This window comes from Euphorbia lathyris, chromosome 9 (assembly GCF_963576675.1).
Source record: "Euphorbia lathyris chromosome 9, ddEupLath1.1, whole genome shotgun sequence".
Lineage (NCBI taxonomy): Eukaryota > Viridiplantae > Streptophyta > Magnoliopsida > Malpighiales > Euphorbiaceae > Euphorbia > Euphorbia lathyris.
This window is the reverse complement of record NC_088918.1, coordinates 66,525,652-66,543,766: the sequence shown is the minus strand read 5'-3', so window position 1 is coordinate 66,543,766 and position 18,115 is coordinate 66,525,652. Positions and strand designations below refer to the sequence as shown.

Here is an 18,115-nt window from a genome sequence, read left to right as displayed (position 1 = left end):
CGGGCCGGGCGGGCGGGCTCGCCGGCCCATGCCCAGGTCTAAGCTAGACCACCATCCTAAATGCAATTTTGCATTAGCTTGTGCATCTTCCCATACAGTATGATAGTATCTATATTATCTCATCTAACCCTCCTATTCATCTTGCAATTTTCAATTTCCTTAATAAGTTTCTCAAATTATGCGGGGAAATGGTGGAAATTTGGGTGTCCTATAATACATGTATATACCAAAAATTTTATTATTTTGTAACCGATTATAATTCAATTTAATTGAATTAAATTATCATATTCAAACCGATTAATTTTTATAACTATAAAAAAATATAAAATGCATGGTCGATAACATATATACTTTGTTTGTTTTTATCTATTTTTCCTTGATAATTTAAACATATGATAATTGAACAGCAGTTAGTATAGATATGTTGATATGTTTACAAAAAAAATTGAGTATATTATCTTGCTTGACAAATAGTTTGTTATGTGACATTCTATGATGATATTTCATACTTATTAAAAATTATTCTCTTTTTATTCCATTTCCAATGAACATTACTTGCTCTCCTTACCACTATTACCTTTCAAATTGTTCATTTCATCAATTAAATGAGGGTACATCTATATATCCAAAATCATGCCTTTCTTTTTTAGACATACTTATTTTGCCATTTTCATATTTTATTTTATTAGTTGCATATTAATGTCAATCTTTGAAAAAATTTACAATTATCATTTCCTTTCTAATATCTTTCTACTAATATATATTTTCAAGACAATCCATAAAAGCTAAAACATTTAACCTTCCTAAACATAACGCCTCAACATTTTTATAACATGTCAAACCATCAAAATTCTTAATTATAATTATAGCATTTCATGTTACAAATTTGACCAAAAAAAAAAGTAAATAATTTATCATATTAATAATGCAGAAGACACAAGTATGAAGGTGATCATTCTTCAAAAATTGGGGATTTCTTTATGTAATTTTTTGATAAAAAGTTATTAGCTAAATATTCTCATATAACTCGCAATTGGTAAAAAGGAAATACTAGTTAAACAATATTAGTAGCTCGTGCAACAAGCGAGACTTCGACTAGTTATATATAATAGCAGCATTCTATTAACATACCACATTGGCCAAATCGGAGAAAATACAAAAAGACCAAACCAGACAAGAAGCTCATTGAGCTTTAAACACCAAGCCACTAACAAATGCAAAAATATCAAACAATTCTGACATACATCATAATACTAAACACAACAGGATATGTCATTCCATATTATCCACCACCGTTCTTTCTCAATTAGTAACTTCAAGGCTTATAATGACAATTAAAAATAACCAATCAGAAACTACTCCAAACTACACTAAGTTAATACTTTTTAACACCTATACAATAAATCAAGATACAAAATTAACAATCTATTCTAAGACAAAGCTTTAGACTGCTAAGTGGCATATCCTTCCTACATGGTAAGTGAAGAAGACTACTTTCCTGCATATCCACATGTATATATAATCTACAAGGGACTCCACCTGCCAAATCCAAAATAAAACTTCTCAGTTTTATACCCTATTTTAGTTATTCAACTGAAATGCAATAAAGCAAGAGAAGGCTAATTCCAGACATTCTGACCTTATTCTGCATTGTGTGTTTGATCATGGTCGATAAAATCTAATGCTTCTTCCTTGGAAACAACATTGACGCGGCTCACTCTGTTTTTATGTGTCACCCCGTATATTTTATCAGCAACTTTCACAAGCTCTGGCCGGAACGTTGTTGTTATGAATTGTGTATTTGCCATATCAGCTAGGCGACGTACCATATCTATCAAACAAGTGATTCAAGGATCTCCAACCAATAAGACAGATCAAAGCAACAGCACAACTCAATGCAAAAACACAAGGGGAAAAAATGAGAGGGACGGACCCAAGCATTATTTCCATCATAAGAAAAAATATAATACATGGCATTTCAGAAAAAAGAACAGACCACCATCATTTGAATGTGACCATTGAAAATATCATTATAGTTCTTGAGTAGCTAAATTTATGCATTGCTGCTATTGAGCAATAACCTGCTAGATAGAGTCTTTGGTTTTATTTCCTTCCTAAAAGCATTGGGATGGAGGACCCCTATGGAACTAGGTTTTGGAAGAAAATGACCATGTTATACTAAGATATTCACATGGTAAACGGTATCATAATTAACACCTTCCAAAGTATTGTAATATATAAATCAATTGAAATCCCCTGAAAAGGGATCTCATTCCATATGTGAAATTGCAACATACCATTTAGTAATAATAAAAAAAAGCAGTGCCTCCAACAAAGTGTACCAGATCTGACAGCTAGAAAAAGTGCAAGTGTCTTCCCCTTCCATTCCTCATAAACACACTTTACTTGACACAAATTTGTGCTTTTACACATAATTTTCAACCACCTAAATAAATGATGACCCTTTAGAAACAAATTATTAATAAGATACAATGAACAAAACAAATCATCTCTCATGAAATTTCTCAACGAGTTCTTCTATCAGTTAAAATTCAATGACTTCTGCTCATACTCCAGGAAATTTGAGTAGTATGAACAAACCAACTCCCAGATACATGTAGGGAACAATGACGACCCAAGCACATAAAAGCAAAAACGATCTCTTCAAGCATAAGTGTATCCAAGCATGCAAGTATAGATATAAAAGCTTCAGCTAACATGAAAAAACACATGCAGTTGAAGATCGATTCCTCAAAGAACAAAAAAGCATAAACAATAAAAGCTATAGCAAGAACAAGAAGATAAAATAGGATACTTCCGACAGCAGTTCTGTACTGAGGATCTAGGGCGGCATCTATCTCATCAAAGAGATAAAAAGGAGCAGGATCACATCGTTGTATAGCAAAGATCAATGTCAGAGCAACAACAGTTTTCTGACCTCCTGAGAGTTGCTTCATAGATTGTGTTTCCCCTTGTCCTGTGAATGAAACCTAAACAGCACAGAAGTTAGTTAACTTAGTTATGAGCTTACATAGTCATATGTATTGAAGATTCCATGCAAGTTTTTTTGTCAACCTATGCCTAACCATGTAATAAAAGAATTAAGGACCAAAAGAGTAGTATTATTGGACTTCTTATCTCTTTCAAACCTATGTTTGCAATAAACTCAACAAAAAGTGCTGCGGCCAGTATTTTTATTGCAAGACCAATTCTGATATCTTACCATGAAAAACAAATCCTCATGCAAATATTATGGTTAATTTAAAAGAAGGCCTAATATTAAAATAAAACACACACATGCACACATAAACAATGATTGTATTCCAATTGCACCCTATTCTTTTGATTTTATCCATTCTAGCTTAAACTTACATCATATGATAACGATTTCATCCCAAGTTGTAAACCAAATGAATATCTTATATGTGTTTTACTTAACTCTTAATACTAATAAGTTTTTCGTCCTTATTTACTTGGAAGAACATTAACACTAATTTTCTGATGGTTAGAAAAAAATCAAAATGATGTTATTCAAATTTTAAATGTAATGTTAATTGTGTTGGAAATAAAACAAATATCTTATTTGCAGTGCTGATTTAGTTAATTTTGCAAGTTAACCCGTTTTAGTTATAATTCAGAAAAGCACTCTTTTTAACATGTACTACAATTGAGGATAAAATTGATAAAATGAAAAGAACTTGCTATATTTGAAAGACCAAAATCGGATGAGGAACTTCAGACTATTAAGCCTTTAAAAAGATACATGCCTTCACTTTCACACCAATGTATTTCTCCACTCTCCCCTCCGCATCAGCCTCACGAGGACCATCATCATCATAATCATCATCACCATGATCACCATCCTGTTCAAATGCAATAAAATTACTAACATACTTTACAGATTAACATCATCTTATCACAAACAGAAGACATCTCCATAAAATAAAAGACTATTTCCTTCCAAAATTGAAAAGAAAATAATCCCAAACCAAACATAGAGTCAATCATCAAAACGAGGGAGTCGGAATGTCTTGTGACGAAATAGTAGGAAAAAACGTTTATAATCTGTTGTCACAGAAATGAGCACATTTCTTATAGAGTAACTTTGCGCCAGATCAGATTATACAAATAAGAGAGAGTTTGAGCAGGAACATTGAAGGAATCAAATAAAAGATAAAGGCTCAAGTGTAAATCCTGAACCAATTGATGACCAACACAATCAATAAACTGATACTAGTTCAAATGCAGACCAAGCTTTAAGCAAAAAATCACTCTTTAATATATGTAAATTTAATTGGGATATCCCGGGCTTCCTTTCCTTGTCCTCTACCTTTTAATAAAAAAAAAATATATGTAAATTTAATCTAACAATAAAAAAACTCACATCAGAACACGACTTTTTAAGTTGAAAGATTAAGGGAATGAGAGGTATACAAAGCTGACTAGAAAATATGGCTAAAAGAATAACAAAGGAAGAAAACTAGTTCCTATTGAAGTTATGATATCCCAACAAAAGAACAGATGTTCATGGGGAAAATTTATAGCAAATACGGTTCAAACTTTCGTAGCAAACTAGTTCCTATAGAAGTCATGCAATATCAAGAATATCAGATCATGCAAATAAAAATCTCTCATCTATACTACCCTGCAGGATAAAGCAAAAACACAGATCCCAGCGCACCTTAATTGTGTGTCAAAGCGCATGAGAATTTTCAGTGAGAAACAAGTGATGGTAGCCCCAGATGTGTGAAACAAATATGTAAGCCACATTATAAGCCCTAAACACGATGCAATCTAAGCTTCAAAGCCGCACACTTCTGGATTAAAACTTTAAGAGCACTAGCAAAGACAAAATGAAATGGTAGTTGCATATGCAACAATAATAAAGCTTAAAAGTCGACTAGCAAACCTTTTTCTTCATCATAACTAGATGTCCATGACCACCTTGCACCAGTTCGGAGAATACTTCTCGGAAGTGCCGAGCAACACCTTTAAAAGTACGCTCAATAGATTCATCCTTCCGCTGATCCAAAACTGAGATAAGTTCTCTGATTTTCTGCAATGATACAGTATGCATGAGACAACTAAAACAGCTTTCCATGTTGTAAACAGTAAATGCAACATAAAGATCAAAGAAATAATGTTTTAATACCTCATCACCTGCATCAAGTTCTGCTTGCCTTCTCTGGAGTTCTTCACGCTGCTCTGTGAAATTTACATATTGATCTAGTGCCTTCTTGTTGACATGACTGAACTGTTGTAGCTGTTGGTTGCACTTATGAAGCATTTTATGCAACTCTTTGATACTCTTCCGCTTGTACCTATAATTTGCAATGTCCATAAAATACCTTAGTCAAAAACCAAAATCAGTACATAGGAAACAGCATAAAAAAAAATATGATTGCATTCCCTCAAACAGAAGAAAACAATGATGAGAGTGATGCACTAAAAGCATGTTAACCATAACTCGTATGGCAGCTCAAATACAGAAATTAAATCAATCAAAACATCAAGTATCTCAATTGATAGCAGAACATGGCCATATAACAAATCCAAGTAAGATACTGATATTTGTTTATAATTGATAGCAGAAAATTTGAAGCTCGAGTGGAAATGGTACGTTTCAAAAGCATCCGATGATAAGGGGCCCAATTCCCTAATTTTGTTAGAGAACTCCTCTTGTTTGGCTTGAAGTAGATTCCTTTTACTCAATAACTGCTCTAGTTCTTTGGCTTCATCCTGAAGCGTCCTGTCATAGTTGTCTTCCAAAGCCTGAAAAGCGCACAACAGTATTAGCTATAGGTGAAAATACTAAAAATCAAGATCCAAAATTCCTGGAAAGTTACCTTTAATTTCATCTTGTCATCTTTGATCTTTTTTATTTCCTTTGTTATTTCACCTATCCTGCTACAAACACCTATGTACAAAAACCTCAGTGAACACGTGCCTTAATTTTCAAATTTCAAATTTGAATACATGCTCTAATACAAGACTCACGTTTCAGGTCCTGTGTCGCAACTTCAACCAATGATTTAGCATCTGCTAGCTCCTGTCTCTTCAATTCAGCTTCACTATGCAATGCGTCAGTTTCTGCAGATGATACTATAGCTTCTAACTCTTGTTTTCGCCTTTTCAGATTAGTTGAAAGATTGGTCTCTAGCTCAGCTTTTCTTGTTTCAGTCTATAAATTGGAAAATACAATATGAGAATACATGGAAGAAAAATTTAAGATAAACAATTCCGTAAAATTTTCAAACCTCAATACGATCTGTTCTGCAGGAAATAAGCTTCTCTTTATAATCAGCTATTTCAGGATTCAGTCGTGACAGAAGATTTTTTTCCTTTGGTGTTAAGTGATCAATGAGATCTGTGCCCATCTCTGCCTGTTTCGTGGCCATACTTCCTTTAAGCTGATCTATTTGAGTTAGGACATCTGCAAGAGACTTTTCCTACAAATGATAGACAGTGGTAACTATAACAGCAGCAAAAGCTTAAAAAAAATTAAAACTACTGCGATTAGCAAGCCAATAGTAATTTGAGGAAATAATATTACTTTCTTTTCAAGAGCTTTAGAGATAAGCTGTTTTTGCTTATTGGCATTAGCAATGTCCTGCTTCAACTGTTCCAACTCTGATCTGTCATGAGTCCGCTTGGCATCAATTTTTTGCTGCTCAGTCACAAGTTCAGTAATTTTCTGGTCTACAAGTGAGAATAATTAAGCGAAAGCAAAAGAGTCAACTTCTTCCAAAAACGGTGATAATGTCTAATTCCACATATACATATGATAAAGGCAACGCGTGGAAATTAGTCCTGCTCCATGATTCAAGTGTTTATAATAATATACACATATTACTGAGACAGCATAGCATGAAAGCACATATTTAGGTATGTCAACAAAGCAATAAAGAGAATCTGCATTATGCCAATAATATAAAAATAAAAGCTATTCCAGGTTGCTTATAGCAATTGGAACTCCATAACTATTCCAGGTTAAAACAAAAGTTAGGCAGATATTTTCAAGCTTATAAATATTATTCACGGACAAGGAAACACCCACGCGCTGCTGATTATCAGCTGCACCTATAAATGCTATGAGAATGGTGAAAAAGATAGCTTTGATAACCCATATAAACTGAAAAGAAAACACAACCTAAAAAGGCCTTTCGAGGTAACAGTAAGAAACAGAAAAAGGATATCTTGTAAGCTAGATCTAACTTTTTGCAGTTCTTCTTCCTTCATATTGATTAACTGTGTATTCTGCATAATTATATTCATAAACTTCAATTTTGAACGTCTATGGTCATAAAAGCCCCCTGTCATACCACCTTTCTTGCTTACTTGATCACCTGAAAAATGTTCACTTAGTAAGCCCCGACTGTTGATCATGGACAGGAAAGTCATTAAAAGAAAAGATGTGAACCTTCCAGAGTTATGCAGTCCAACCCATCATTCCGAGCAACTCTAGTGGCGACATCCAAATCTCGACAAATCACAGTCCTAGCAAAAACCTGATAATGATAGTAGTAGTTGTAAGCAACTCAAAGCATATAAACCTGATAATTGTCAAATGCAAAATATTGCTAGTCAATTTAAGTCCTGTTTCAGAAATGAAAGCACATAAAAATTCATGTGTTTGGTGAAGGTGGTGGAAAATTCACTTTCTCAGTTCATGAAAAGTTCCATAGGGAACTGAGCAACCTACAAAGAGGACTTGGGAGCTCAAGAAACTCTACTAACTGTACAGTTAAAAAATTATCAATTTCAGAAACATCCCTTATCATCACTGATCAATCTAACACCAAGAGCAACCAATGACTACAAGCATCTCAAGCCAGGACAACGACTGAAACAAGAGTTCTGAAACTATCATATAAAATCAATCCATTCCAATAAAGATAATTTATTTGTGAAGCGATGATATTGATAAATAATACCCCTGAACAAAATCCACACTGGAATAACCACTCTGTTAGTTATCCATAAGCCAAGATACCTCTACTAACACAATATGTATCCTCATTTCCTCAATGGATCCATCACTATTTCTGTAAGAACAGGATCACCAGAAAAACTGACCTGTGAAAAAGCAGGGTTGAAATTGGGAGAGAACTTTAGTTTCTTCAACAAAGGTATGACATCTGAACTCTGTGGATAAGTTACATGTGGAGCCTTAACCCTGTTTAGAGGAATAAAAGTGACACGTCCACCTTTTGATGAATTAAGGTGTCTAATTATCTGCGTCGATATTTCGTCATTCTCAACCACGACATGAAACAAGCTGCCCATAAACATAGCAATTATCTAAGCAAAATATTCCAGATACAGGATGATTGAAGTAAAAAGGCTAAGCAAATCAGAGGCACATAATTCAATAAAAATCAATAATAGACTAAAATAAATGAGACATACCTGTTTCCAGCAGTGACTTCAACAGCAGTATAAAATTTTTCATCACAATCAATCAATTCTATAATAGGACCAAATACTCCATTAATTTTATAGTCTCTACAGATCCGCCGAATCGAACTGAGCCCTCTCCTTACATCCTGAAAACATTGAAACAATAAACAAAAATTACCTGCATGGAAAATAATATCTAATGGTTATAGCCTTATCAGATATATTATGAATTGGGCCATAACTATCAACTGAAGCTTTTAATTCAAGTGGTTCCATGATAAGAGCCTCTTAGACCAAGTGATCAAGGGTTCGAATCCTGGCAACCCCATTTGTTGATTTAATTTGAGCACATGGTAAGATGGGCTTGTGTTGTACACGCTTCAAGCCCAATGAGCATTCGCATGCGGGGGTGTGTCAGATATTAATACGAATTGGGCCTTAACTATCAGCTTAAGCTTTTAGTTCAAGTGGTTCCATGACACCAACTAGTGAAGGATAATTCTTTTCCGGGTCATCATATGCAATTAAGACATCAATCCATTATGACTTAAATCTTGCAGTGTTTATATCCTATTATGAACAGCATATGATGACTGTGAAAAGGCATACATAGGGACACAAACAAACAAGGGCAGGTATTCGACTGCTCATGCTCAGGTGAACAAAAAATCAATAGTTTTTTCCAAGGTTAAATAGAGATAGATTCAAGCCAGATCAGTCATGATCTGTACTTGGTTGGGCTGTTTGCAAGCGTAGAAACCACCACTATCCAAGTCAGACGACAATTAAATGGTTTACAAATGCCAAATATACTAATTCTTGTCTTTGATCTTGAACTGATTCAGGAAAAAAAAAATTAAAATTTAGAAAAAAACAATGGCCTTGTTTGCTGCTAAAGTACCAAAAATACAGTGAATACTAAATTTTTCAAGGAAAAACACTTAACATATGAACAACTCAAATATAGTAATACCTAAAACATCTTGGAGTACAGAAAAATTACATCAACATCCAAACCCTCTCTCCAAAATTATTCATGCAGTTGGTCAACAAACTAATTGAGACTAGGCTTGGACCAATTTCATTTCACTCAAAATGATGCTTAAGCTTAATTTAGAAAAACATTAAGCAAACGATGCATAGTACCATCAGCTCCTCTAAGAGCAGTACTATTTCCGTCATTTAAATAACTAAGCTCATAGAGTCAAATGCACATCCACACAGAATAACTTACACCAGGTGTTGCGTGATCAAGGCTCTTCTCTGCTTTTTCAATTTCTGCTCTCAGCTTATCGATTTCAGAATTAAGTGCACTTTCTTTTGTCCACAACATCCTGCAGAAAGGAACAACTTAATCAAATAGGCAATTTTGATACCCTAACAAAAAAAAAAAAATAGAAGGAAAAAATCTTACTTCCGCTCATCCTGCAGCTTGTCTCTTTGATCTCTATGACTATTAAACCCTTCACGGGACTGTGATATAGATGATTGTAATTCTGCAATATCAGCTTTGCGATTCTCAATGTAGCCATCTCGCTCTTCCAAATCCACATTCAATTTCTGAATTTCATCCTGAAGTTTTTGCTCCTGCAGCAAGTGAAAACATCCAGAAAACAACAAACCAGCATAATTAGAACATACACTTGCAACATAAAAGCTAGAAGCAGAGCATTATAGAAACATCAACAAGTGGATCACGTCCCATCTAGGATCAAACAAGAAATCACAAATTTCTCACTGACAATTCAACACACAAGTAGGTCACATTCTTCACCAGCTATTCAATCTAATTAAGTCAAAACTCTAAGGACCAAGGTATATGCCTCGTAAATAACCAGAAAAGACAGCCCAACAGCAAGACACGTGACCGTAGAGATACAGAGTACATTTTGAATCCATGACAAAAAAGGCATGCCTCCAACACACTTTATGAACATTGTATATCAGCAGATAACCAGACCAACGGACAGGAGCTTCTATACCATAAATCTGGTTCAGGATACGATCCACTTCTCTAAAAAGACAGATCACTAAATCAATCCAAGAAATGGCACATGTGACAATTTGTCTAGCCTATCAATTCTAACAATGGCGTTCCCAGATGTGGATATTTTATGTTAATTAGGGATATTTTCTTAAATTTGGCTTATTTACCAGTATTCTGCACACATATTCTAACCAATGACATGTTTAATGAACCTAAACTAGTCATACAATCATCCTCCCCAAAAAATTAAGAGGGATACATCATCTCAAAATTTATTGCAGTTTCTTAGCATTCCCAGAGTTGATTGTATCTCCTTTCATGCAATTTCCCTATAATTGCAATCTAGAATGTACAACATTGAACATATTGGAGAAATTTCAGCATGCCACATCACATCCACGTAGAACAACAATTCCCCAAATGAGTAAAAGCAACAAATGGCTATAATTGACACAATGAAACTAGAAACTCTTAAGTTGAGGTTACCATTGAAAGTTGAAACTATTATCAGAAAGAAAAGATTAAAGTGTATACAAGTTCTAGATTTTAGACAAATCATCCTTTCAGAATAGTAAGCAAGTTAATATTTATAAGAGCTATGATGATATTGAGCCTCAAAAAGAATAGAAGTCAACAGTTACCTGAGCCAAATTTGAGGAAAGAACACGTTGCAGATCATCAATTTCCTTTTGAAGCCATTTGTCTCGCGCAGCTTTGCTGGAAAATTGGGTGGCGCGGCCTTGTTTTTGATATAGAATACTAAGCTGCTTTTCACGTTCCATAATTCTGCAAAGTCATCCACACCATCTGATAAAAATTTCTATGTTGAAAAAGAAGGGGTAATAGAAATAGCAAGAAATCTCCTCCAATCACTTGATAAATTACATTTTCCAGTGGGGTTTTTTATTTATATATTAAAAAAAAAATCATATGCATACACTGCTGTAGAAGATTTCGAAGCCAGCATCAAAGATTTGGAAAGAAAAATTGATTGCAACTAAACAAATGAGAAAGTTCAAAATTGGAAAGCAAATTGAAAGGAAAACTTTTGTTTCACCACTCAGCGTCCTTGATATCGTAGTTGACAAAAAAAAATATCTGTTTAAATTCCAATTATCATAACATTAAACTAGTAAATATTTTTGCCTAAAGCGATCAATTTCCAAACTCAAACCAGTAGAACTAGCATGAGGTATAACTTGAGATATCAATCACTTTAACAAAAAAAAATGGCATGGTCCACACATGACTAGCATGCAAAACATTTAGACATACCCTTTACTAATATCCTTTTCCTTCATTACTTGATTCTCATACAATGGACTAATTTTGTCAAGCTCCTCCATTGACTTCTGTATTTCTGTCTGAAGAATATCAAGCTGCTTCATTGCATCCTCCTGAAAGATGCATATCCGAAAAATAAACAAGCATTCTCTATCTATAGAACTAAACGCATATAATCAACAGAACAATACTTTGGCTTGGGCATTTCCAGAAATCCGCTCTTGCATGTCCTTCACATCAAGCTCCAGCTCTGTGTGCCTTTTTATAGCTTTAGTCTGTCTCTTCTCTAACACCTCTTTCTCTTTAGTTAATCCTTGAACCTCTTTCGAAAATTCTTTAAGATTCTTGTCCAAGTCCTTAGACTTTTCATGGGCATCCAACACACTGTTATACATCTTAGTGGAAGTTTCAGAAACCTTGTTTCGAGCCTCTTCGACCTAAAACAGCAGAAAAATATATATACAACCTTGATGTTAAACATGCTGACACACAATAAAACGGGCCACAATAAAGTCCAAGTACCAGAGAGTGCAGTAGAAAATTGCATGCAATAAATAAATACTACACAAAATATGAACCAAGAATATCCAAATACTATTTTGAAGAAAATATAGATCATATAAAATGATAGTATTATCTATATGATTCTAAAATGGAAAGCTAGTTTAACTAGTAAAAAGTGGTAAGAACTTAGTGATTGAGGATGTAAATTCACAACTGAGAGTTAGATACATTTTCTTTTATAGATGTTTCATCCTATACTTCACAGCATCCAAGCAAAATCTTGTTCGTTGTAAACTTGGCAAAGTTCTAAAACCAGACTTATCACACCTGTTATGCCAATAAGGTTTCACATGTAGCAAAAAAGAAAATAACTGTCTTATACAAACCTTTATCATTTGATCAACCAACTTTTGCCTGGACAATTTCAAACTTACAATTTATAAATGATAAAACAGGAGTCTTTCCACCACCAGGTATTTTGAGTTCTGAAATATATTACCAATATGTGTTCTACCATTTACACCTTGCACACTATACAGGGTATGAGTCTCTTCCCGAAACGAACGAAGGAAGAGAATAGAAAACAAAATAAAACATAATAACTGGTCCTTCCACAGTTAACCAGTTTGAAAGACATCCATGTTCGTCCTTTCTGCAATATCCATTCATGAATTTCAAGACCTAAAAAAATTATCAGGAGAAATTGCAGGCATCTCCTAAACTTCAGTGCCTCCCATAAGACAAAAGGTGTAACACATAGAAAGATTGATAAAAGCAGAAATGCAGAATCCTGTATATCCAGGCAATTAAAAGTTGCTGACCTCCCCCAACTTCTGCTGAGCATCATGGAGTTCCTTGTCATAAATGGTATATTCCAGAGATTTACGCTGTCTGTCAAGCTGCTGATATTTTCTCAGCTCCTCCTTCTCTTCATCCAGCTCCTTCAGTCTCTCGTCTAAGTATTGAACAACTTGAATTATTTGCTTTCTTTTGTTACCTGGTTACCAAGAAGAAGTGCACATAAAGCAAACTGCAAGATCAAGGAGAAAAGAAATCAGCTAAACCAATTATGACTTGCCTGTGTCTTGCATAATTTTCAAACTTTCACGACGTCTCTCTTCATACACCCGAGTGCCACCAATTTCCTTCAGTAAATCAAGACGCTCCGAGTCTTTCATCAATGTTAATGAAGCTATCTGTTGAGAAAAAAAAAAGGAAGTATATTGTTAATAGGACATGTTTTGAAAATCCTAAAGCATGACCGTCTAAATTCAAGTATAGTACCTTTCCCTGCTGCACTACGTAGTACGGATTGGAGCGAGAGAACCCAGCACTTTCCAGTAGATTCATAACTTCCGTTTTCCTGCCAATTAATATCAACTTCTAATGTTAAGGCAACAGTAAAAAATAGTAAGAGGCAACAACAAATAAGATGCATACAGGCAAAGGATCTTTTCAAGCAAAACACTTACGTAATATGCTTCCCATCCAGAAAATACTCGTCCTTTTTCAAACTAATTGTCCTTCGCAGATGGACTTCCTCTTTATCGACCTATTGAAAGGTAAAAAAGATGTCTTAAATGTGAACAAGATATTAGATGTCAACGTCACCACCAAACATAACATTCCAAGAAAAGATCGCAATGATTTAAATTCTTCTGGAAGGAAAAGAATATGTCAAATTATTATGCAAAACAAAGACTTCTTAAGACCTAATTGACATGTTATACTTGAAGATTGAATATGACACAGTTCTTACAAAATCATGGTCAAAGTTTCATGATAAAAGTACCAATGCATGTCCATTTTTCCAAGTGCCTACCTACAGCTATGAGTCTAGTTTCTATTGGCAAAGACTGATATCCAATATTTAAATAGAAACTTCCCAGAATATGTTATGTAAGAGCTTCCTTAACTCAGCATATGATAGATAAGGCATTTCACAGCGACAGCCCACAAGTTAGATGAACAGTTCTAAGAAAGGGTAGTAGATACCGTTGAGTGCACAACCATGGAATTCGATATAATTAGGGGACTCATAATGCCAATTTTGACTTTATGATAAGTTGAATACAAATTGGAAAGAACATAAGGCTACATGCCAAACATAATTTTTCCCGTTTTTCCCTTCTCTCACAATAAATTAGTAAATAGCTGCAATAATAGAGGAAAAATACTGAGCTACTCCTTTCTGAAAGAAGACAGAGTTTGGTATTACAACTACAAGGACAAAAACACATGTAGATGAACTAGAAGAAAAAATATGGAGATGAACTTACCACAGAGTGGAAGTTGCTTCAAAGAAACAAGGAAAGAATGAAAGAAAATAAGCAAAATGATAACGATATTGACACAAAATCAGAAAATGTATAAAGTCAGTGTCGTTCATCGTAAAGATAAAAGCATCTAGAATGGGCACCAGGCCCCAAGAGTAAAAAGAATAGGTTAAGATCATTACAGGAATCCGATTGTCAGAATTATCGAACACAATCTCCACAAAAGCAGAGAAAACTTGGTGTCCAGCGCCTTCCTGTTGAACAATAGAAGATCAAACAAAAAGTTAAATTCACGGTAAAAAAAACTGTGAAACCAAGATATTTATATATTGAAATGGTGAACAGAAAAAACCATTTAGTCATACATACATGAAGTAGGGCACGCCTATCATCATTCCGCAGGTTCTGGAATAGATCACTGAGCACAAAACGAATGGCTACACACACCAAAAAAAAAAAACAAGCACACAAACAATAATATGATTTCTATATCGAATTTTCCTTGAAGAAACTACCAGCAAAGCAGTTAAAACATAAACAATCATCAAGGATGCACTCACCATAGAAAAAATTTGTCTTGCCAGATCCATTAGCTCCAACTGCAGAAGGCCATTTGAAATAAGATATAAAGTTTGATAATACAACACAAAGCAGTTATCTTAGGAGGTGCAGATTGTCAAATGCATTGCTATAACTCAAGAAATATGTTATTTAGTTCTATCAATTAGAACGGAGAACCTGAAAAGCCTCAGCCTTACCAATAACACATGTTTCAGTGATAAAGTACTCAGTAGATAAAAGTTATATACTAACTATATCCAATTGCTTTGTGTCCAGTAGTTGCTCATTGTATTTAGCATCCAGTTGTACTTCTCTTAATGCACTACTATGTTGCACATAAACTCTTCTTCACTAGCATTTCAGAGTTTCATGTCCGTTTCCGTTTCCATTACCGTTTCCTATCTAAATTTTCTTGAAAATGATGTTTCCGTGTCCGTTTCCTTTTCGGTTTCAGTTTCCGTGCAACATAGATGCACTATCTAATCCGATCTCCAGTTCTCTAAGGGAGGGCAAAAAAATAAAGAGCCTCTACAACTAACGTTCTGCAGTGCAGCAGTGATAATTATTTCACAATGATATAAACCAAATTAGGCCATAACTAGAGCCATGCTTTAGATACAATAACTAATGCAAAAACTTAAATTAGACAGTAGAAATAGATTAGTTATTGTAGTACACAAACTGTAGCTGCTTTTATTTAGAGCCATATAATCCAAAACAAACAACGATTTATCATGGAAAAATAATCTTAAACTTACCAACACAATTAACTTTTGGACTGAAAGGCTCAGTAGCAATTTGTTCTCTGTAACTCTTAAAACCTTCAATTATAACCTACATTGGATCACAGCAGTTAAGATCAGATCTTTCACAATATAGGGGAAAAAAAGATTTGCCTGGAGTTACCTGCTTTATATACATTCTGAAATAGTTAAATTATCCAGCCTCTGACAGTGAAATAACGAAAAAACAAATGAGCCACAACTATATCAGATAATATTATCATAAAACCAACAAAAATTATTTTTTAAAAACAAAGAAAACAAAGTTCGGAAATAGAACTAGAAGCATTCTTCTTGATTTAAGAGCTTGAAAGGGAAGGCACTAATCCTGATAATAATATATATAAAGAAAATAAAAAATAAAAAATAAACTAACCAGACAAATTAAGATTTGCTTCTATATCTAGCAAATTCTAGCCAGAAAACAGGCACCAAAACATAATTCTCTCATCGAGCATCCAGCATCTTTTGCACAAAAACACTTTCAGGTCTGTTCAAAGAAAGTTTAAGACAGTTATGAGCTGTAAATAATCTCTCCTCATATATAGGTGAGAATCAACTGTGTATCTACGAGTGATGCACGTTGACTAAAATAATGAGAAATACAATTACACTATCTGTATGATATGGTATCAGAACAGGAATATAAGGGTTTACTTAAGAAATTGGGATTAGAGTATGATAATTACCAGGTTTGAGGTGGGAGTGCTAGAGTTGCTGCAAGTCTCAATTCTCTCTGTTTTAGTTGCTATCGGCAGTACTGGTACAGAGGTTTACTTGTTGTTCTAATAGGTTAGTTGAATTCGTCTGCTGCGTTTGGATGAGAAGAATTAGCACTGAAGAGACAGTGACATATTGGCTTGGCCGGAAGTGGTTTCAATCGGAGTTGATACTTCAATTTCTGGACTTCAGTTGGTTTAGTGCAAATTGTGAAGAACGGTGCAAGCTTCCACGAGTATCGATTTGAAGGTCTGGTTGTTTGCCTTTCCAGTTGAGTTGGTGTGGGTTTTTTCTGGGTTAGGTATTTTTTATCGGATTCGAAGCGCTCAAAAATATTTCAAAAACTAAAATGAAATGGAGTCCGCGGGTTAATTAATTGACACCCTTTTTCCTCCAACTTTCTTTTTTTTTTTTTTAATTACTTTCACTTTTTCGAAATTTCTTTTTATTATGGGTTAAAGGTGCAAAAATACTCTAACGTTTTGGGCCATGAGCAATTTTACCCCCTAACATTTAAAATGGTGCAATTTTACCCCTAATATTTATAGCCAAGAGCAATTTTACCTCTAACGTTGATAAATTGGATCAATTTCAGACACTATTATAAAATACAGTCGTTTTTTTCTTTATTTTGCACCAATTGCATATCAATTTGTTCTAAAAAAAATGATATAATGTTTTCTGTAATTTAATAATAAAATTGGAGATTAATATTTATAAATTCGATAAATTTTTTGAATTTTTTGTCTAATTCATATAAAAGACAGTATATTTTTAATATTTTTTTCTTATTTTTTTCACATCCCAACATATGTTTGTGATTTATTACTGATAAAATAACGCATGTGTGAAGTGTAGATGACAAGATTCATGACCGAGAAGATAGTTTGATGAATTATTTCTCAAATTGACCCAATTTATCAACGTTAGGGGTAAAATAGATATCAGCCATGGTCTGGACGATGACCTAGTTCCTCTGCGGCTGCAATCTCCTTCTTTGCTCTTTGATTTCAGCCATGGTCTCGACGATTGACGATCATGTCGGAATTAGGGTTCTCTTCAATCCAAATCTCCGCTTTGGAGTACCAGACAAGGCCACCCCTCAGCCGACGCCTTCATTCTCCTCAATTATGCGCCGTAACATCCCGTCAAAGCCACAATTGGCGGCCATCATCTCTGAAATTGGTGGTATTCGGACGGTGCGAATATCGCAAACGGCTTACGATAAACGCCTTGCTCTTTGCGAGCACTCCCTCATCGGGCGGCTAATCCTGGCTAAAGGAGAAGCCCCTTGGAAAACTGCAGAACTAAAAACCAGACTCGCTACGAAATAGGGGTTATCGGAACCTTGGAAATTAATCTCGATTGGAAGGGGATATTATCAGGTATATCTTCCTTCGAACAGGGCAAAGGAGATGGCAATGAGTAAAGGCGTCCTCATTAAGACCAAGCATCTTCCAGTTGCAACCTTGGAAGGCAGATTTCGACCCTTTTGCGGAAAAGTCCACACATGCTCAGGTATGGGTTCGCCTTTATGGGTTATCTTGGGAGTATTGGGATCCTCAGATCCTATCGGACATCGCTCGGGGTCTAGGAGGGCT

General features: G+C 34.7%; 1 protein-coding gene across 1 annotated transcript; it reads right to left on the bottom strand.

Moving 5' to 3' along the window:
• Nucleotides 1-1,223: 1,223 nt before the first annotated feature.
• LOC136205320 (structural maintenance of chromosomes protein 3) lies at nucleotides 1,224-16,838 on the bottom strand. The gene is made up of 31 exons (XM_065995858.1): nucleotides 16,484-16,838; nucleotides 16,171-16,284; nucleotides 15,919-15,959; nucleotides 15,771-15,846; nucleotides 15,012-15,050; nucleotides 14,821-14,888; nucleotides 14,634-14,705; nucleotides 13,648-13,727; nucleotides 13,460-13,538; nucleotides 13,254-13,371; nucleotides 12,997-13,172; nucleotides 11,863-12,108; nucleotides 11,663-11,784; nucleotides 11,029-11,173; nucleotides 9,815-9,987; nucleotides 9,635-9,734; nucleotides 8,410-8,546; nucleotides 8,077-8,278; nucleotides 7,421-7,508; nucleotides 7,197-7,346; nucleotides 6,554-6,705; nucleotides 6,258-6,449; nucleotides 5,998-6,181; nucleotides 5,847-5,917; nucleotides 5,621-5,772; nucleotides 5,153-5,321; nucleotides 4,910-5,056; nucleotides 3,768-3,863; nucleotides 2,816-2,990; nucleotides 1,640-1,831; nucleotides 1,224-1,539 (listed from the first exon to the last, which is right to left on the bottom strand). The coding sequence occupies exons 3-30, from the start codon at nucleotides 15,931-15,933 to the stop codon at nucleotides 1,641-1,643; spliced, it is 3,615 nt and encodes a 1,204-aa protein (XP_065851930.1). The 5' UTR covers nucleotides 15,934-15,959; nucleotides 16,171-16,284; nucleotides 16,484-16,838; the 3' UTR covers nucleotides 1,224-1,539; nucleotide 1,640.
• Nucleotides 16,839-18,115: the final 1,277 nt, after the last annotated feature.

Coding starts and splice junctions, on each gene's coding strand:
- LOC136205320 (XM_065995858.1), bottom strand. Junction 5,057..5,152: donor AACTTGATGCAGGTGATGAG/GTATTAAAACAT, acceptor GTATCATTGCAG/AAAATCAGAGAACTTATCTC. Junction 2,991..3,767: donor ACATTGGTGTGAAAGTGAAG/GCATGTATCTTT, acceptor TGTGCTGTTTAG/GTTTCATTCACAGGACAAGG.